General features: G+C 40.5%; 1 protein-coding gene across 1 annotated transcript; it reads right to left on the bottom strand.

Annotated features, from left to right (window-relative positions):
* Window positions 1-737: 737 nt before the first annotated feature.
* Window positions 738-5,207, bottom strand: LOC134472313 (beta-microseminoprotein-like). The gene is made up of 3 exons (XM_063233634.1): window positions 4,959-5,207; window positions 3,886-3,991; window positions 738-1,035 (listed from the first exon to the last, which is right to left on the bottom strand). Exons 1-3 carry the CDS (start codon window positions 5,083-5,085, stop codon window positions 906-908), a joined length of 363 nt encoding a protein of 120 aa, XP_063089704.1. The 5' UTR covers window positions 5,086-5,207; the 3' UTR covers window positions 738-905.
* Between the last annotated feature and the right edge of the window lie 16,445 nt (window positions 5,208-21,652).

The following is a 21,652-nucleotide window of genomic DNA, read 5'->3' as shown; positions in this document are numbered from 1 at the left end:
AGGTGCCCCGGCACTGCTCATCTGAGATCTGTAAGGTGCATGCAGCTGCTCTAGGCCCTGGGGTATCAGGGGCCTGAGCTCTCAGTTCAACACTAGATCACAGACCCAGTTCCCCACTCTCAGACTCTCACTGAACAGTAGAGGAAGCACTAAGCGTTTGTCACCAACACTGTGAAGCAGGTGCAGCTCATCACTCTGTGAAGCTACTCTTTGATGGAGATCAGCGCTCAGGAAGACATACTAGGAGCCCTGGGCCAACCCAGGTCAGGACCCCCGCTGCCACAGCCTGGCCTCGATTCCTAGTAGGGATTGGGATACAGGGCATCCTGCAGGAACATCTTCAACCTGTCCTATCCTGTCCTATACTGTACTGCGCCTGAGCAAATGCAGAGGGACTGGGCAGAGCAGAAAAGACACTGTAAGAGAAAAAGAGGTGTGGACGAGAACGCTGCTTACCACGATGCAATCTTGTTTCAATCTGAAGACTGTTGTTTTTATTTTATCCACCAAGTCTCAGGAAACAGGAAGCTGAAGGCTCGTGTGAGAAGAGGCAGAGGTTCCCATGGTACTCTGGGGAGGTGCACATGAGGACCAATTGCAGTGCATGAAACATGCTGTGATGGTCATTGTAGTTATTTTTGTCTCCTCTTTCAACAACTTGTGTGTTTTATAATAGCATTCAGTTACCGCAAATGTAATTAGTAAATTCAAAGAACACAGGTATTCCACAGTTTGCTCAAAACAATTTTATGCTAAGAAGGGCTGCACAATTACAGATTATGAGGGAATACAGGTATTCCACAGTTTGCTCAAAACAATTTTATGCTAAGAAGGGCTGCACAATTACAGATTATGAGGGAACACTGGAGGAGGCCTGGCAGGGCACACCAGACTCAGAGGAGGTATTACAGTATCCAGGCATCTACAATACAGGACCTTCTGGGGTCCTCAATCTCCACCACGGTGTAGGTGCAGTTCTCCTTGTGGAAATAGGACTGGCACTTGTTTTTGTCATATCCCACAGGTATAGAAACTCTGTCATGGAGAGAAAATTGCAGCCAGTTAGAAGGACAAGGACACCAGCCAGGCCAGCTTGCTATACTCCAGTTCTGTGTGCAAAGCAGCTCACACTCCTGTTGGTTGGGTTGGCCCTTACTAATCTATGACACATCTGGGGTGTCAGCCCCCATGTGGGTCATCAGAAACATGGACCACTTTGTACGGTAGAGTCACACAGATCAGCACTCCTGTGGGTCCCATGTTCCTCTATGCACGCACAGAAGGTCACGGACTTTCAGATAGGCCTGGGGCAGGTCTGCCACAACTTTGCCAGGAGACACTTTCCAGCCTGGCCCTTCTACACCTCCCTATGCAGGAAGTGACCTGTACTGCTGCACCCGAGAGAACTTTTGCAGGCCAGTATGGCTTCCTGTTACCAACAGCAGCAAGGAGCCATCCCAGCAAGGGTCATGGGTCTCAGCGACATGATGACCCATCTGGGGCCTCTTCTTGGAAAATGCACTGCACATTTTGTGTTATGAAGAATTTAGTGCGCATAACTTTTTGAAGTCCATTCCATGGTTTTTGATGCAAACTTCCCCAAGTGGAGAGAAGCAGCTTGGGCAATGTTTACTTTCATCAAGTGATGTTGTCTTTCATATTTAGTAAAATAGGTAGTTTTGATCTTCTCACAACCCTAGGAAGTGTGGCTCTCAGTGTTTTGGGGCCCTGGATATTGGCACTTGCATTCGTTGGTGATGCACTAAAAATGAAGGCAGATGTGTGCCCATGATGCCCAGCACACTGTGCAATGACCAAGGGGACAAATGACCACAGAGCCCCGTGGGTGTCATTCTGTGAATGGATGCATTCTGTGGGCTCTCAGGTATTGGTTTAAATAAGACTGAAAACTGGTTAAGCTGCATTGCAAAACATTCTGAAGAGTCATTTTGGGATGGAATAGTGACTGTGCTAGTATTTTAATCTGACAAATTGACAACAAAAAGACACCATGATGTTTCATATCCATTATACAAGAGGGCACATAAAATAAAAAGAAGTTATGATAAAATATTCCTGATTACTACTTGTAGACAATCAGCAGTAAGCTTGGGGATTTTTCTGGTATACTTTCCATGGTTCTACAATGAATATGTTTTCTTCACATATATTTGAAAATGTTGTTTTAAATCTTTAAAAATTCAGACATGGTTGGTTTCAGTTGGGAATATATCATAGTGCACCCAAAAAGGAAAACACTCAGGAACTCCCCAAGGTTAATACTTACTTGCATATGGCACAGTGATTCTATAACCAGTGGGGAGCCCTTGAGACTTGGTGCCCCAGAGCTCAAACGTACTTGTATATTCCCAGCAGTTATTTACTGTAAAAAAAGTGCATTCTTCCCCCATCCCTCCACAGGCAAAGGACGAATTCAAGCATCAGTTGACGGTGTTATGTGAAGGAAGGAAACCCTAATACACGATAATGAAGCTGAACCTCAAACAGCGACTAAGAGAAACGTCCACACAGCACACAAGCATTGTGGGTTCCACTGTCATGATCTACAAGAGGGAAAATCAATCAGACAGAAGGCGAATCAAAGGATGCAGGGTGTGGGAAGGAGGAATGGAAATTGCAGCTTAAAGGACACATTTTGGGTTTGAGGTCAATAAAAACTCTTGGAAAAAGCCAGGAGTTGTGGGATGCTCTGGGTACCTGTACCATCAGCTATTAGGGATGGTGAGCCAAAAGGATCGAAATAATTCAAGGGCAGCATAGAGAAAACCCTGAGTTTTAGCCAATGTACTATTTTTAAAAAAGCAAAAAAAAAAAAAAAAAACCCACTATACATTTTTTGAAAATACTGACGATTATTAAACAATAATGTGATTGTTACTCAATGCCAATGAATTTTAAACTTGATGATTGACTTGAAATTTTTATGTACTGTATATTTTACTTCAGTAGAAAAAATAGTTTAAAATAAAATAGTGATTATTTAAGGACATCTAATCCTTTTCCATGTGTCTGCTAGGTGAATAATGTATAATTCTGCCATCTCTGTGCAAGACCACGTTTCTGGAATACAGAGCCCATCACTAGATGCAACTTAACTCTACTCACACCTAGCACAGAGGGGAAGCAGCTGAGAGAGACTAAGAATGGACATTAAAGACATGAGGTAATGAAGTGCCCAGAACTAGAAGCTGGTTGACCTTGGTTCTGTACCTTCCTCACTGCAGTCTGGAATCTGATCCTGTGCAGAAAAAAAGCAAGGACAGCACCCTTCTCAGGGAGCCTAAGCCTGGGCTTATAGATATAGAGCACCTGAACACCTATGCAGTGTCCTGCAAAGTGTCCAAATATTGTCCCAGAGAAGCTGAACCAAATTGGTGTTGTGTTACACTCAAAATAAAAATGGAATGGTTTACTAGCCATCAACATGGTCAAGATAAGAGCACACTGCAGAGTCCAGTGTCACTTACTACAAAGACAAGGTCAAGGGCAGGGCCATGAAACCAACATGGAGCTGTAACAGGTAGCCTCAGCCACTGCCATGCCTAAAAGGCTGCTCTGAACACCTCTCCCAGGTCGTCACTGATGCCTCCCAAACTTTATCTCTACCTTTGCTCACAAAGTTCCTATTCCGGATACTTCTAAGGTCAAAGTAATGGTGACCATCCCACTGGATTTTAGAAAAGAGCATATTACAGTTTACTGTCCTTAGAAACCCTTGTTCCAAATACATGTACTGTGAGTCGAAGCCTGCTCTACAAATTACAGTCTGTTAGAAGCACCAAAGGATGGGCTTTTGAATGACAGAGGAGCTGCTCCTTAGAGACAGCCAGGTGTCTCCTTGGCCACTACTGAGTTGAGACTCACGTATTGCAGCAGGAAATTCCATTTGTTTTGCAAGCACATTCCTCACAGTCGCTCGTCACCCACTTTGAGTTCACTGAGTGTGTGATTCCAACAAGATCCTTACATTCTGAAAAAAAATAGATACAGCAAACTTAGTGGAGTCCCCAAGTCATGCAACAGGAACATAGCCGTTAGGACACTGAGGTCTGCCCTTCCATGAGATGAGATGGTCTCTAGGGTATATATTACAGCACTTCTCTGTTCACCACCAGCTACATTTCAGTACTGCAAGGTCCATGAAACTGGTAGCATTTATGAAAAAAAAACCTCAAATCCTCCTATATTTTATTTCAAAATAGACATTTCAGGAATAACTAAGGCACACCTCTTTAATCGCATTGGAATCCTGCTTTCACTTTGTTGAGGAACTCTAAATAAAAGACTCACTTGTGTACTTCTTCACTTTGATTTTTTTTACATTTGTTGTCACTTTGTGTGCACCTGCGAACATCTTGAGAAACATAGAAATCAAAATCTCCAGGTGTGGGCCTAAGGACCATCATTTCAGAACACTCACCCAGAAATCCCAATTTTTAACCAATGTTGGGAACTGCTACTGAGACTTTGGGCCCCCATGTCCTTGCAGAAGTCCCACTTTCCCTTCCCCTGGTCTTCCCTGGACAGGCAAGTCTCATACCTCCTTTGCGGTAACTTGAATTGGCACCTGTAGGTTAAGAAAACTCCCTGTGGTACTCATGAACATCTAAGTCTGACACCTCTTTGAACTAGGGATGTTCTTAACCCTGAATGGTAATGGGAATTAATCAAGGAGCTTCTGAATGTGCTTCTCTGACCATAGACATTCTTAATAATTGAGTCTTAGGTGAAGTCTGAGCATTGACAGATTTCAGGTATCTCCGAGTAACTCTTAGCTAGACAGAATTAAAGACAATTTTGATATATTCAGGCCCTCACTTACTCCAGTTTCTGCATCTTCCCTCACTTACCTTCCCATGTAGACTTAAAGTGTTCCACTTGCTGTCAAGTCTGTCTACCAAGTACAGTAACTTGATCAACATCGGAAACCAACTTACCAGCTGGGAAGCCATATGGACTTCCCTCCAGGGGTATGATATAGCAGTGGGCACTGCATGATGTCACAGAGATAGCCAGCACCAGGAGGCTTCCCAGGAGAACCTTCTGAAATGTAAGGAAAGACATAGTGGAGAATGAGTGGATTCAGCGTCCACTAAGACTGCTGGTTACACGCAAGTCTCCGTCCGTAGGGCTAGGGAAGTGGTAATGAATGTGGAACTTCTTCCCTCTGGTGACCCGGAGAGGCAACCAGGTTCTAGAATCAGTGAGTGAACAATGGGCTAAAGAATGCGTGTGTCAAGACTCTCACGGCCGCAGTGCCAGTGTTCTTGCTCATTACAGAGAAAGTTTGGGAAACCCTCAAGGATCAGAAGATGTTTCAGCTGTTTAAAAAACTTACAGAATGTCAAAGAATTAGGGCAGGAAAGAGAAGTTTTGAAAACAAAAATGGGCAGACATAAAGGGGAAAGAACACAGAATTGGAGGCTGGCAGGACCTGTGACTAGAAAGATGGGTTGCAGCAGTGTCTCAGTCACTTTCCTTAGACACCATACCTAACATCCACAGCTTAAAGAAGAGCCTTATTGTCTTATTTTTGCTCAAATTTGTAGCAGTTTCGGTCACTCAGTGGTCAGTTAAATGATAAAAAGGCCTGATTGGGGAGAAAATCTGCTTATGTCCTGGTGAGCGGGAATGAGAGCAATAGGGAGAGAGACAGAGAGAGACACAGAGAGAAAGAGACAGAAACAGAGGCAGAAACAGAGGAGCCTCAAGGGAGGAGCTGGAAGAGAAATTAAACCCTTCTAAGTGATGCTGATGGTGACCCACCTCTTCTGAGAAGACCCCACTTCCTAATATCAAATCACCTATAATGTCCAGATAATCTAACTACTTTGTAAAAGCCCCCACTTTTCACTGAATGCAGACAGGTTTGGTGGGTCAGCTAGCAATAAACCATGGTGGCCAACACAGTCTGCTTTTAGAGATGTACCTATTTCCCCAAACACAAATATCATTATTATGTATTGCAAACAGAGATTAATAAAAAGAAAGAGACCATGGGGCTCAGAATTTCCTTTTGTTGATGATAAAGAGCTCTTCATGTTTTATTTTCTTTTTAATGAACAAATGAGATAAAGTTTTATTAGAAAATAATGACTGAATGGCAATAGTTTATCATTATCTTCAAAGCAGTTATTTAGACCATGGGATACACATTAAAAAGTTTCTTACAAAGAAGAAACAAACAGATAATAACAAACAGATAATAATCCTGGCTCTGGATGTAAAAGTGAACAGTGAGATAAGGTCTCTACTACTGTGTAAACACATCCAGTACTAACAAAGTCAGCTCTGATGACTGCCTGGACTCAACTACTAATCTAGATTGAAATTCACAGAGCAGGAGGGGAACACGTGGTGAACCCCATCTAGTTTATATACGCATACAAGAAACTCTCAATGAGGGAATTTTAGGGTAGATGAGAAGATGTGATGGGATGGTTTCTTCAAAAGACGGTTGAAGTTAGATGTGAAATAGTCACATTATGTAGAATACCACTGATGTAAGAGCAGAAAGCCAGATATAGGGGACAAAATAGAAAACTCAGAGAGTATCACTGACTATATGTGCATGTTCTGTACCATAAACCCGGTCATTGAGATCACAAAAATTATCTATGTAAAGTAATTGTGAATATGTAGCATTAGAACACATAGTAGATGATTTGAAAAGTCCTTTTTAGTCTATACCATGAAACAAATTCTACAAGAGCCTTCTCTATACAGGGAGATCCCTCCTGCCAAAGCCGCTCAGCCCCTGGGGCCTTGGAAACAGCACCACCTCCACACACTACTGCTGCCCTCCCTATCAGCTGGTGCAGAAACCTTGTCTTGTGTTGGACATGGAATAACCAGAGACACCAACAGTTGAGAGCCTGGGTGGCTAGGAGTCCTGGTTTCCTGACCTCATTTGTCCTTAACCCCAGCTCTCAAAGTAGATCCATTTCAAGGACCTGCCAGGTTTTCCAGGGCTGGGACGCCATAGATAGATCCAGGTCTTAGTGAGACAGAGGCTGTGTCACCCCTGCACCCAGAGTACTGCTGTCAGGGAGTTTCCCCTTTCCTATACCATCCTGGCCATCTGCTTCAGTAGCTGGTGATAGTGCCTGGGTAGGGCTTGCTGATCTTCTATGGCATGTGAAGGAGCCATCTCCATTAGCATTGTTCTTTCTGATGAGTTTCTTCACCTTCTGTGATCCTTTCATTACACTACCATGACAGTTTGGGAAGATCAGTTCCTAGGAATGTGACAAGGCAGGGAGGATGAGATATTTCCTTACTGAAAAAATAATTTTTTAAAATGACTCACATTGCATTTTCCTATAGATAAAATAAAAATACATTTGAATATGTAGATGTTGTAAATAATAGCAAAAATAAAACTGAAAAATATCAAACTGAAGAACAATATCATTAAATGGTGGGCTTCTACACATCAACAATTAAAGAGAAATATCTCAGTAGGAAAACAACAAGAGAAAGAAAGTGACATTTCACACACAGAAACACAGAGAAATGCCAAACACCAGAAAGCTCATCCACACTGTAACAAAGATGAAGAAATGGAGACAAAAGCTGTCCCCTGATGGAAGGCCAGTATCATCCTGCAACCTATCGTATTCACAGGGAAACAGAGGCATGCTGGGAAGTGACATGCCCTGGGATCATTTATGGGGAAGAGCGTTCCCAGAGAGCAATTTTTTCCTGTGCAAGAACATTATTCCATGTGCATCCACAGGGACACGTCTAATATGGGTTCCCAAAGAGAATGGCAGTGACTTGAAGATTACAGCTTTGCAGGATGCTCAACTATGTGGGCAAATGGGAAGCCACATGTAACCCAGGACATAATTGCCTGACAATGTGAGAAACCAAGAAACAAGTTGGAGGCTGACAGGGAGGGGCAGAAAGGACATGAGCCAAAGATCATTCCATGAGACAGAGCTGACAGTAATCCGCCCAGGTGGAGTCACAGCCGTGATGGGGGCAGACATGCTCAGATGCAAACTGAAGTAGTGTGGCAAGTGTGACGAAGGCATTTTGGGCAGATGTGATGATGAGAACTTCAAGATTTTCCTCTTACTTTCTGTATTTCTACAAAGAAAAGCGTTAGTTGTATAACTATAAAGGATTCAATGAATTCTTAGAAAAGAAATAAACCTCACTACAGTTAGCAACATCAGGATTTGGAATTGGGCTTGTGCTATGATTTGCATTCTACATTTCACCAGCCTCATTTCAAACAATGCTGAAAGCAATTTTCTTCTCCCATAAAAATGGCCCCTTTCTGGCAATTTTTCAATGTACGTAGAGAAAAAGGCTTCCAAGGATGTGCTGATCCTGGGCATCTGGAGGGCCTTTCTTCACTTAGTCAAGTGCAAGGGCATCAGAGGAGAAGAGCCAGGGCCATGAACTGGGCAGAGTTCCCAGTCTGTCCAGCATTGAGGCAGTGGCACAAGAGTCAGGGTCTGGGGCAGCGTCGAATCTCAGTGACAGGGGAGACCAAGCGATGTATATATATTAGATTTCCTACTGGAAATTTCTTTTCTCTCTCTCTCTCTCTCTCTCTCTCTCTCTCTCTCTCTCTCTTTCTCTCTGTCTCTCTCTCCGTCTCTGACTCTCTGTCTCTGTCTCTCTCTGTCTCTCTGTCTCTGTCTCTCTGACTCTCTGTCTCTCTCTGTCTCTGTCTCTCCGTCTCTCTGTCTCTCTGTCTCTGTCTCTCTCTGTCTCTCTCTCTGTCTCTCTCTCTCTCTCTCTCTCTCTCTCTCTCTCTCTCTCTCTGTCTCTCTCTATGTATTCATTTGTAAGAAGAAGTTCTTCCACTTGGGTGGGCATCACATTTCCCCAAGGAGTTCAGCCTAACGCATAAATTCAGGTTCCCCGTTGACAGACATGGTCAGGGCCTTGGTATCTTGTCCTTGTTTTCTGGACAGATCCACAGGAAAAATGACCAAATGATTTCTGGTTTAACATGCAGGAGCATCCATGAGGAGCTTGGGAAAATACATTCTGGAAGCTTCTGCCTCAGGAGGGTGTAGGGGAGACCCCCAAGCTAGTGAATCTGTTGTTAACGCTGGGGATCGCAGGGTCAAGATGAGTACAGAGGCTCCAGTCTCTTCCCATCTGTGGATTTCTCCCTGGAACCCTTCTTGTCTTCCTTCTGCATCTGTGACTCAGGAGGCCTGAGAAACTTGCAGCCAGAATGGTATTTGCTGGGGCTCTTTAGGTAGTGTGGTTTCATGGATGACCTTAAGATGAGAAAATTAAAAGAGCCCTGTTCTCTTAGGATTCAGTCCCACTGTAGGGACAGGGATTCATAGAGAAAAATAAAAAAAGTCTCATCAAGCTTTATTTACAAAATTAATAGGATATTTTGCTGAAGGCAGTTTCCGCCTCTAAAGTTAGACTCTGCAATTAGAGCAATCAAAGGGACATAGAACACAGACAAAAGCTAGACTGACAGGCACCAGGTAATATGATTACCATTAACAGAACACTAAAGAAACTAGAAACATAACAGACCAGGAAAACCAACTTCTCTCAACCACCTGAAAAAATTCAAGGGAGACAGGAATGATCTTTTAATATACAAAAGACTCATACCTATGCGTGTATACTTTTTTGTATATCCTCATCTTAGCATCACTATACCCAGGCCAGATACACACCTGCCCCTTTTACTTAATTTCTAATCTAAGCTGTCCTTCTATGTGGCTTTTCCTCCTCACACTTAAACAACACAAAAACGACAGGAAAAAATAAAACTTCCAGATGAAATGCAGACAGACATGCATAGCTTAAGATCAAAGAGTGCCGACAGGACCAGTGAGATAATGACATCTTTCAGGTGCCCATGTGGGGGTGGAGAAGATGCTAGTTCCCAATAAAGGGAGCTAAAGACAGAGATCCATGAATATTTCACTTTTGAACTCTCCCTGCTCATCCAGAGTTAGCTGTCTGTCATCTCTCTCTCTATCTTCCCCCTTTCCCCTTTTCCAATGAATTGTTTTCTTTTATTTTCAACTCTGGTTCTTTAGGTTTTTTAAAAATTATTTTTTAATGTTACTGATGCCATGCTTAGGATTTCCAGGAGCTGTTTTCCAGCAGAGCAGTGGCTTGCCACCTACTACTAGCCATGACACTGTGAGGTATGCCACTGTTCCTGCAAGGGTCTCTCTCCAGGGTCCCCGGGGTCTCTCACCCTCTTGGACTTCCTTGTCACTCTTGTCCAGTGGGTGCTCCCTTCAACTATTGTTGGAGCTCTAAGAGCAGCCCAGGTCATCTTGTGACTGGTTCAAGCCAAAGAGAGGTTTTTTTTCCATCTTAAATTTACTTGGAACTTAGGACAGAGAGGAGGACTTCATGGGATTTTACAGATTTAGAAGCAAGATTGTTTTTTTCTTTTAAATATAAAAGAAGAATAAAAACAGTGACACAGAACTGCAGAACAAAATAGTAGGAGATTATCACTGGTTAGTACATTGTATATTGCTATCTTCAAAGTAGTTGTTCAGATTACAAGATAGAGGCCTCAAAAATGATCAAACAATTGAACAGTGAAAACACAAACTGTTCTTTTTGGTTAACTGACAGAGATTAGCAGTATAGTTATCTACGATTGCTTCTTAACATCATATAGCAAAAGGGGCCGGCGGTTGACCTCACAAATTCTTCTTACATTATAACATTCCACATAATCAAATGCCAATTGTACCATTTCCACTGCAGGCACATTAAATCAGTGTCAGCATCTCTCCAAGACCCGTAGGTGACTCCACAGACAGCCCTGTTTGGGGGGCCCTGGCACAGAGAGAGGGATGGCTGGGTTCTCATCACAGGCGTGGTTTGATGACTTGGTCGCAGTCTGTTTCCCTCCCCAGCTATAGATTCTTCATTGGTACGATGATACATAAATCAAAACTCTGAAATTGTATTTAATTTTGCAAATCATCCACACAGGTTCCCAAGATTTAGAGACACATAAAACAACTCATGGAATGCAAGAATTACTGGAAGGAATAATTGTAGTTCTAGGGAACAGAAATAGTGTTAAATGTGTTAAGATTTTTCAAAATTCCATAGCTTTCATTATATGGTTGACATTGAACTGCAAGTGATACCCACAACACTGAAGCTTAGACTGCACTGATCTTTAAGTGGTACCCAGAAGAAAAGGACAGCACAGCCTGTTACAGTAAGGAGTACTTTTCTTTCTCTTTCTTTACTGTCCTGTTTTGGTGCATAGAGTGTCTTACCTGTCAGTGTGAGTCATGTGCTGTACCGCTGAGGGGTCTCCAACCCTGTTACCTACCATTGTGAAGAGCAGCTCTGCTTCCAGACAGGTACCCAGGAGCAGTGACAGTGAGCTGAGCATTTATATGCAGGAGAGGCCAACACACGTTCACCATCATTCTGGAGGATCTCTGGCTCAAAACCCACGGAGTGTCTACAGAGTGTTCATTATCAACAGTAGACTATGGTCTCCAACGATGCATGAATTATTTGACTATAAAAACTCCACCCCAATTATGTGTCATATGTTCTTGCCATTAAGCCAAGTGAGAGGAATAAGAAATTAGCTTACCTGAGCTATAATGCTGTACTGGGTAGATTACTAGGCATATGACATGTGCTTACTTGATTTCATTGACAAGGAAATGGGATTAAAATGCCAGTCATCACTGAAGGTGCTGAGGGCAGTTTTAATGAAGACACAATAATAGCAAAATGGATGAGCCTGTGCTTAGGGTCTGATATAAAAGAGCAAGAAGGCCTGAAGACCTCTTGCGGGCCGTGGGACAGTCTTGCCCACCTGCCTGGGTTGCTCCTGACAAGTCACGTGGCTCAAAACACTTGAACTTCCTGAAAGTCTTCAATCTTCACTCTTTCTCCAAGGGGCACCAGGAATCCATTCCTTTTAATTTCTCAAGATTGATCTCCTTTATGGGAAATACTTGGGAAGGTCTTTATAAAAGGAAAAATATAAAGACTGTATAATTCAATAATCCAGTGCCTGATTGGGTGTCCAAGGGACATGAAGCAGGGTGTCCAAAAGCACTTGTGCTCTTGTCTCCTGCAGTGTTCCTCAAAATAGCCAAGATACCAACTCAACCATCACCTAATGAATGTATAGAGGAACAGGGATACATACAATAGAATACCATGTGACCATAAAATTGGGGGGAAAACTTGTCATTTGTGACATTGTTGATGGAAGTAGAGAGTCTTATGTTAAGATAAATTAACAGAAGCCGTTGCCCCATGGGCCAGAAGGAACTTCATTCCCATGCGGTCTTCATTTCTCACGGACATGCATGGGTCTAACTCTATGACCAGGACTCTGGGCTCTGGGCATGACCAGCGGCTGACTTTGAGCTGGCTCTGTATTTCATTTTCCCTCAGCATGAACAGCAGAAGTGTCAACCAGTGATCTGACGGTGAGCAAGGCCACTGCTGGGGACAGAAGGTAATTGTGGAGGGCCAACAAGTCCAGGGAGAAATGACAGAGCTGGCCAGTAGTGCTAATCCCAAGAAAAGCTCAAAGATATATGTTTTCTTTATTTTTTATTCTTTATTAGTACATGTTAGCAGTAGAGAACTTCAAGGAGAATTGGCACACGTACATAATACATTTTCATTTTTCATCCCCTTTCCACCTGTCCCGCCTGCCCAGAGCTATTGAAAACTACAAAAACAAAGGGGAGTTTTACTCTGAAAGTGAATTTTTTTTTTTGTGAAAATGTAGAGTTGAAGCCCTTCTACATTGTTGGTGGAAATATAAACTAATACAACCACTATGAATATCAGTATAGAGCTTCCTAAAAAAACCCTAAAATTACAAATTCCATTTGATCCAGCTCTTCCTCACCTAGGCATCTTAGCAAGTAAGTTAAAGATGGTATAGCAGTGATCCATATAGATCCAGGTATATAGCAGCACAATTCATAATAGCTACATTCAGAAGCAGCTGAAATGTCCATTGACAGATAAATGAGTTTCTGAAGACTGATCAGAAGCTTGGATACCTGCAAGGGGATGGAGAATGAGGAAAGACAAAGAGACAAACTTCAGGGTACAAGGAGGACAGGACGAGTTTGCCTTTAGTGAGCTGACTGGGCTACCTCTTTTATTAGTTAGCGAGATGTGAAGAGCCAGGGGTTGCATACTTTTCATGGAAAAGCAACTGTAAAAAATGGGTGACTAAAGAGTAAGTTAATGAGGAGCCAGATTTCCTCTAAACCCAAATGCCCTGTGTTTTGACAACTGTCCTTAGTAGATGCTAACTTATCTCAGGAGAACTGGTTTATCAGCATTCCACCCATAACCAGGAAGAACATGGCTTTCCATATACTTCCTTGTTCCCAAAGCACAATCACACTTAACTCCGGACTGCCGGGGCTTAAATCACATAGTTGGGCCCCCATAATCTATCATATAGATTCATCCTCAATAGCTCTTCCTTTTTGTTTTTGTAATTGCAGCAACTGAAACAACATGATTTAAGATTGAATGGCATCTAGGCAGTGTCTGGTTTGGTTTCACCTGAGGCAGGCTGTAAGCAAAAGTATGAGGCAGAAACACGTTAAAGTAATCAAGATGACACAAAATCAATAATGGGCTTTGACATAGTTCCATAGTTTAATCTGACAGACCAGGTCAGAAAATGTATACCAATCTTGAAATTGTTTATCAAACTTTTGGTTTTGTTGAGACATAGATAATACCTCCTTTTGTAGGGCTTCCAAATCGATACCTATATTACTATGTCTGTCAGCCTGTATGTGCTTCTTCCTATGTTCCCAAGGATAAGCAGACCCGCCACACATGAGAGGAGCCACACAACACTGAGTGATATCAAGATGTCTATGGAAGCCCTGCTGCAACGGCAGACCTCTCATTCAATCTCACATCACACAGTGATCTCCAAAATGTTGGTTCGTGACTGATTTTTCGTCAATACAATGTTGTATGCTGTAGGCTTTCTCTGCAGTTCTGGTCCAATTATCTACAAAATGAGCAGTCTGTAAAGAATGAGTAAGAGTTACTGAGGATACAGTAATGCTGAAATTAACAATAAAAAGAGACAGTTTCTCTAACAGACAGTCCTGACATCTTTTTCATTTGGTGTGCAAGGTGATCAGTCTGTGATTGCAATCGGTAAATAAAAGGAGTATCAGCCCATGGCTCAGTGAGATTTACTGGCAACCAGACTGCTGTCATACCTTAAGACTAGCAGGATTTTATTAACAAGGGCTCTAGTTGATACATTCCCTGCATATTAAAGAGGTGTGGCTACACCCAGTAGTACCAAACATAAAGAAATAAGGGTTATTAGCACATATGGAAAACTATGTGGTCTTATGTTTCTAAACTAGAACATTTGATGTATTTGTAGTAAATTTAGCCATGTGCCCTTTCCACAATGATCACTACAATAAGTAAGGGCCAGTTTCCCAAATATTTTCTGAAGGAGTCCAGGTTTTTTATTAATGCTGGCCTGTGGCAGCAGAGACCTCAAAGTAACTGTTGCCATTGAAGTTGTGCTTCAGTATCAGAATATAAAACAGAAGCCTCTTTCTATAGTAGTCTGTGTACCAATGCCATTTGACTATATGCCAAGCTGAATAATTATTGTTTCTAGTAATTTTGCGTGGAAGCTCCAATCTATAAACACAAATTGAGTTTGTGCATCTCTACCCTCTGTCTCCTTATCAGGCAGTGCAAGGTTGGAGGGGGGGAGCTGTATGTCTGTAGCAGTCCTAGATGTATGTCATGTACATGGGGAACACTTGACCCAGAAGTGTTAGCCTATCCCCCTGAGATATTAATAAAGCCCAATCATAGAATTATTGATTGATTTTCCTGGTGAGCCACCCAGATTTGGGTTGGGCAAGCAGTCAACCATTAGATTATAAGGATCTGATACACAAGGGTGTATATAAGAAGTGTGTTATATAGTTTTATTGATCTGTAAATTCAGGGGCCATGTAAGGCTCTGGCACCCTATTCAATCAACATGATAAATTTCTGGTGAAAATCTGCCAAGTAAGAGGTTGTAACAAGGAAGGATTAGGTACATGAGTCTTCTTTCCCTGACACAGTGCTTATACATATGGTACAGGTGATGATGGTCACCATGGAAGTAAATATGGTTTCTGGGGTATTCAGGAGGCCCTGGATCACCACCAACTTCTCAGCTTCCTGAGTCCTCTTCTTCACTTGATTCCAAGTCATGGCTTGTTGCCATTTACATGGTTCTCAATGACTGTGGTGTTTCTTCCAGAGTCGTCCAAGACAAGGTTCTCACTGGTGTGTATGGTGGTCGTAGGCTTCACTACAGGCTCGGAGTTGCACTGTATCTATGGTTGCACATTCCAACATGGCACCCATAGCACTGTTCCATTATCTGGTAATACAGAAGTGCTCCCCTCCTTCCCATGTAGTTAATTACATTGGGCCATCTCATTTTCCTGTTAGGACACATTTCCATAAAACTGGTGCCTTAGATTTATCCATAGCGTCATTCTTCTCCCAGTGGAGCTCTGATGAAGTACTTTTGTTCTCTGCAAGCAGATTAAAAAAATATAAGGTGAAGGTAGCAAGATCCAATTGAACTTGTGGAGGATTGCTGCACTCCATCTTTTTGTTTTTGTAACTCTAACCCTTAAAAATAAGGAGAGATGCACATGTGCCACTGTTGCTTGGCCTTGAGGATTATAGGGGATGCCTATAGCATATTTAATATGCCAGATCTGAGAAAAATAGAGTAAAGGTTTCTAACATATGTGGATCTGTGATCTCTTTTGATTCTATATGGGACTCCAATAGCAGAAAAAACAGACCATTATTGAACTTGTCCTGCCCTTTTGACACTTTGGCAGGTGACATGGATCATGTGGGAGTAAGTATCTATAGATCCATGACCATACTGTACCTGTCCAAATGACCAGATATGAATAATACCATTTGCCATACATCATTTCCTTTAAGGACTAGGGGTAACATACCTCAGCAGGGATGGGGCAAGGAATATGCTGATAAGTGGGACAGTACATGACAGTCATTATAGCTTGTGAACAGGACAATTGAAAGTCTTTTGTTAGAATCTTACTACATTGATGATGGTAGGCATGGGATTGGCTTGCTAGGTCAAAGGGAGTAACATAAGCTACTAAAGAATATGTCTGATGATTTTCATAGGCTCAATGTTGGTAAATTAGAATGGGACCTAATAAGCCCAATATAAAAAGGAGCAGAGTGACACTGGATCACCCACTGCAATCGAAGGAACAAATTAAACAGGGGAGTGTCTAAAGTAGCACTTCCTAGGCAATGGGGCAAATGTTATATGGGTTCAATCACTAACAGTATGTCAGGGGCCAATTTAGTAAGTCCTACAATATATAAAATGGCAATATTTTTGATTTTTAGAATGAGAGTCCAGGGGTGAAAATAATATGTTGAAAAACCTTTAGTCCGGTTGGCTGTCTTTCTTTTAGAGGAGTAATCTTTAAAATAAGTTTGTGCATCAGAAATGGGGTTTAGTCATGTAATTTGAGGTATTATACAAGAGTGTCTCTGAAAACATTGAAAAATAGGGTTTATATCACTTTCCTAAGCTCCTCTATTTTTAAAAAAAATCTGTGTCTTCTCTAGGTTCACCGAGTCCTTCATTTTGATCATCATCATCAGCAGCAGCATCATCCTCTCTCTCTCTCTCTCTCTCTCTCTCTCTCTCTCTCTCTCTCTCTTTCTCTCTCTCTCTCTCTTTTAATCCTGGGAGATTATCACTGATCTGATTTTATCTATGTCCTCATTCTTCTGTTTTATTTTTTTCCTTGTACTACCATTTCACAAAGGTCAGAGGGTGGCTTCTGAAGTCTTCTATCTCTTTGTCCGCTGGACTTGTCCTGGGTGGGCTGGAGGTCTAGGGCTGTATTTTGCTCCTGTGTCTTTTCATTTTTATTTTTGTTTTCTATGCTGATGGTTGTAAATTTGTTATGGTAAATTGCTTTCTCACCAGTACTGAAGTTTCTCTGGACAATGTTTGTTCATTAGATATTTCTTCTGAGGATAGCTGACTCTTGGCCTTTGTGTCTATCCCACAATCCTACCTACCTAGTTTATTAAGGATGAGAAGTTGCTGTGTATTTGACTCAGCACCCAGTCCTTTGGTACTGAACTGAGGTGATGATTATGACCCCAATCACAGGCATACCAAGGGGAACAACTAATTACAACAAGTATGAAGTCCTCGCTAAAGTAATAAATATAATTAGCAATAATAATATCTGCCACAGTTTAGAAACTGTGGTACCTATTAATTTGGTACCTTTAAAGCTAGGAGAGAGATCTACAGTTATATAACCACATATAACACAAACTAGGATCTTATATGCAATGAATTTCCCCTTAGTATACTGACTTTAGTTTGGAGGAGATTTAAGAGACAGAGGAGCATTTAAGCAGACAAAACAGAGAGCTCAATAAAGAGAAATATAATAGAAGCAAAGGTGAAGGACAATGGATGATGACTTAGCTTTTGGGAAATGAGAGAAGAGGACAGGAGCTAAAGAATGAATGAGAAAGCAAAAGAATATCAAAGTTAACTAGAAAGAGTAGAGACAATATTCACTCACATGAAAATATCAACCAATCAAGAAAGACAGTTGAGGACAGAGAAAAAAGATAAAGAAAACAAAAACAATCAAAGTAAAAACTTAATCACCAACAACAACAAATATCCTAGACAGAAAAAGGAAAATAAAAGAAACAGCAGCAACAACAACAAAATAATTTGGTGTCCACAGTTCCAGGGTAGTGTCCAGGTCAGAGCCCAGAACACACAGGATAACCCAGCTGTCTGCGGTAGGCTGAGTCTTGGATGCAGGGGTGACCTTGGCCTCCACATTGCAGGGCTTGGGCCAGTCTTCAGCCAGCACCTTCTGTATGTCTCTTGGCTGCCTGCCCACATCTCTACCCTACTTGTTTCTGTTTTATTCTTGTCTCTCTATTGGTGCATTGCTTTGTATAACAAAGGATTCTTATGTGGGTTTTCTGCTTCCAGTCTATAGCACTGCACTCGGATTGTTGTATATTGTCATACTGACACACAGAATTCTAACATTTCTTGTAGACTACTATACCATATTACTTTCTGTGACTTTGCCTGAATAAGTATTAGAGAAATTTTCCATCAAGGCCACAAATATGAGGCAATCACTGGCTAAGTCCAATTGTTCATGTTAGTAAAAATTGCTGTTTCCTCTCAGAGCAGTACTCACAGCTTACTTTAGCATTCAGGGCTGATGAGTAGAATCTCCTGCACCAAACAACCTATAATCCAGGACACATCACAAGAAGATTTATATAAAAAAGTACTTACACAGCAGTAGAAGAATCAGTCTACCCAACTGCTCTATAAACCATAATACAGAATCATAGCACAAGGGAGAAAAAAGATGACAAGTTGCCTCCAAAATATATAGCTCACCAGAAACTGATCACATGGACACCAAAGCAGATCCAGTTCAAGACAATGAGTTTTAAAAAATTAACAGCTAAAACAAGAAAAAAATATCACAGAAGATACACACAAAAAACCCAGCTGATTAATTAAGAAAGACAGTGTAGGATATGAGAGACCACTGCAGTAAGAGATAGAAGTTATGAAAAAGAGCCCCTGCAGAGTTCCTGAAATGAAACACTCAATAAGTCAAATTAAAAACAATAAGTCAAACTGAATATCTAAGCAGCACACAAGATCAATCAGAAGAAAGAACATCTGGAGTAGAAGACAACGTGGAAATGCTCAAAATTGAAAATTAAAAAATTTATAACAAAAATAATATTAAAATCCATTGGAAAGAATTTCCAAATTATCTATAAGTGACAGTTCAGAATTAAAGCAGATTTTTTCAACAGAAAATTCTAGTGTTAGGAGATCTTGCAATGAATTATCTCAAGACATGAAAGTAAAGAATGGCTTATATAAAATATGGGGGTTGGGGTTTTAGCTCAGCGGCATAAACACCTGCCTTGCAAGCAGGCAGTTGTGAGTTCGATCCCTGGTACTGATAAAAAAATAAATAAAATGTAATATTAGCACAAGGGCATTCTTAAAATTGAAACATGAATATAGAACTTCTATGATAATTACCACTTAGAAAAATGACAATTCTAGTATTGGGAAAAGGAGTTAAGGGAATTCTAAGCACAGAAAAATAAGAAAATGGATGCACGAATGGTAAAGAGTTTCTACCTGTCAACACTGTACTGAAGTCACAAGAAAATACCCACCAGTGAGTGCTGAGTAGTCTCCATCAATGACAGGAAATATAAACAGTACAATGAGATTCCAGGCAAACAACTTTACAAATTGATAGTTAAAATGATTAATGAGATCAAAGAGGAAACAAGCAACTGATTGAATAAAAGAAGACATGAAGGATATGAAAAACCACTTCAGTAAAGAGAAATTCTCATCAGTAAACAACTGGAATTCTTGAAATGAAAATGTCAATAAGTAAAAAGAAAGAAAAAGAACTCAGTTAAATTTCTAGGAAGTTGACAAGATCAATAAGAAGAAAGAATAGGAAAGTTGAATACAGGGTTGAAAGAGCCAGAATATTCAACAGGATCAAAGAAAAATAAGCACTGATTAGATTATGCAGTGTTACAGAATGAATCTAAATTAAATAACATCAGGCTTGTTGTTTTAAAAGAATGGATTGAGTTGCAAGATGCTTGTTTAAACTATGTTCAATGGATTTTTAGCAGAAAATTTCCCTAACTTTTTAATGAAATGGACAGACATGAAGGTAACTATCCACTATAGCCTCAAACAAACACAACTGGAAAAGAATCTCCTCATGAAGCTTTTTTTTCAAAATGCTGAATATTCATAACAAAGGAAAGATATTAAAAGCTGTTACAAAGATATGCCAGATCATTTGTAAAGGGAAACAGAATAATAGCAGATTTTTCAGCAGAATTATTAAAGGCAAGGAAAGCTTGAAATGAAGGTTTTCAAGCTGCTAAAGAAAATTTTGGCTAATCTGTAATACTATAACTTGCAGATATTTTTCAAAATTGAAAAAGAAACACATTTTATGATAAATATGAAATAGATAAATCATGACATCTATGTCAGGATTTTAGAAAATCCTTAAAGGATTCTGAAAAACAATTTAAATCAATGTCAACTCTAAGACCAACAGGAAGAGTAAGCTCAGTGGGAAAGAGATAACCAGATAAACAATATAAAGGAATCAAACACTGGAAGAACCTAATGACAAGAATTATTATGTACCTTTTAATAATACTAACACTTAAAGTAAATGCTCTTAATTCTCTAATTAAAAGACACACAGTGGCAGACTTCATCAACATAATAAGATCCAGCCATATACTGTTGTCAAGAAATATGCCTCATCTGTGGAGACGTACACACACATTAAAAGTGCAGGCATGGCAGTAAGGTTCCTGTACACAGAATACTTTGTCTTACTTACTATTTCCCCTTTCCCTTCTTCTTACCCTTCACATTTTTTCCTTGGACCACTTCTGTATTGCAAAAACTCCATCTCCTACCCTCTTTCTGTCTAACATTCATAATTCCTTTGTTTGTACTTTGCCTCATTGTAAAGTATATGAATTGCAAACCTATACTAATAAAGAAGGATTGAAAATAATTTTCCAAGCAGTTGGAGTCTGAAAACAAGCTGTAGTATCTATACACATATCCAACAAGGTAGATGTCAAACCAAAACTGGTCAGAGACATTAGGATTACTGCATATTAGAAAGGGAATAGCTTGCTTGAAGTGAAAACATTTGTAAATATGTACCTACCAGATGTCAGTACATCCAATTTTACAGAACAAACGGTTCTTAAAAGGACAGGAGAGAAAGACCTTAGTACAAACATGGTAGAGACTTTAACAACCCGTTATCATCAATAGTTCAGTTATAGACAAAGAACAAAAAAGATACATCAGAATTAGACTACCTTGTAGATCAAGTGGACTTAACCAGTATGGATAGTATTTTTTCCACCATCACCAGAGCACGTTAGACTGTCAGGAGCCAAAAGATCCCTCTCCAAAATGGACCATATTTTAGGCCATAAAGCAAGTATCAGTGAATACAAAAATTAAAATAAATTCTATCAGTGAATATAAAAAATTAAAATAATCTTATGCATCCTTTAATTGTGGTGGGTTAAAGCTAAAAATGAATAGCAAAAGAAATCACAGAAACTATGCAAGCACATGCGTTGAATAAAACAGTCTTACATGAGAGACAAGTCATGGAAGAAATCAGGAGAGATGAATTAAATAACATTAAGTAGAATTAAATAACATTTGGAAACACTGCATATCAGAACTCTGAAACACAAACCAAAGTGTTCTAAAAAGGTTACAAGTGCCCACAACAGAAATACAGAGTGAGCCCAAATAAACAATCTAAACGAAACATCTTGACACTCTAGAAAGTAAAGAACAAACCATATGACAAGCCATTAGAAGGAAAGAATAAATATCACTCCAGGTATTACTGTGTTGGAATCTAAAACAATAATACAAAGGATAAATGAATCAGGAAGCTAATTCCTCAAAAAGATGAACTAG

Source organism: Cavia porcellus, unplaced genomic scaffold (genome assembly GCF_034190915.1).
Source record: "Cavia porcellus strain 051 isolate PalLab524CR breed Dunkin Hartley unplaced genomic scaffold, mCavPor4.1 scaffold_23, whole genome shotgun sequence".
Taxonomy (NCBI): domain Eukaryota; kingdom Metazoa; phylum Chordata; class Mammalia; order Rodentia; family Caviidae; genus Cavia; species Cavia porcellus.
This window is presented reverse-complemented; position numbering and strand designations above follow the sequence as displayed.

Excerpts from the sequence above, each read along its gene's own strand:
- LOC134472313 (XM_063233634.1), bottom strand. The coding sequence starts at position 5,085 with ATGTCTTTCCTTACATTTCAGAAGGTTCTCCTGGGAAGCCTCCTGGTG. Across the intron at positions 3,992-4,958 it reads TCCATATGGCTTCCCAGCTG|AATGTAAGGATCTTGTTGGA; the intron begins GTAAGTTGGTTT and ends ATTTTTTTTCAG. Across the intron at positions 1,036-3,885 it reads GGAATTTCCTGCTGCAATAC|AGTTTCTATACCTGTGGGAT; the intron begins GTGAGTCTCAAC and ends TCTCCATGACAG.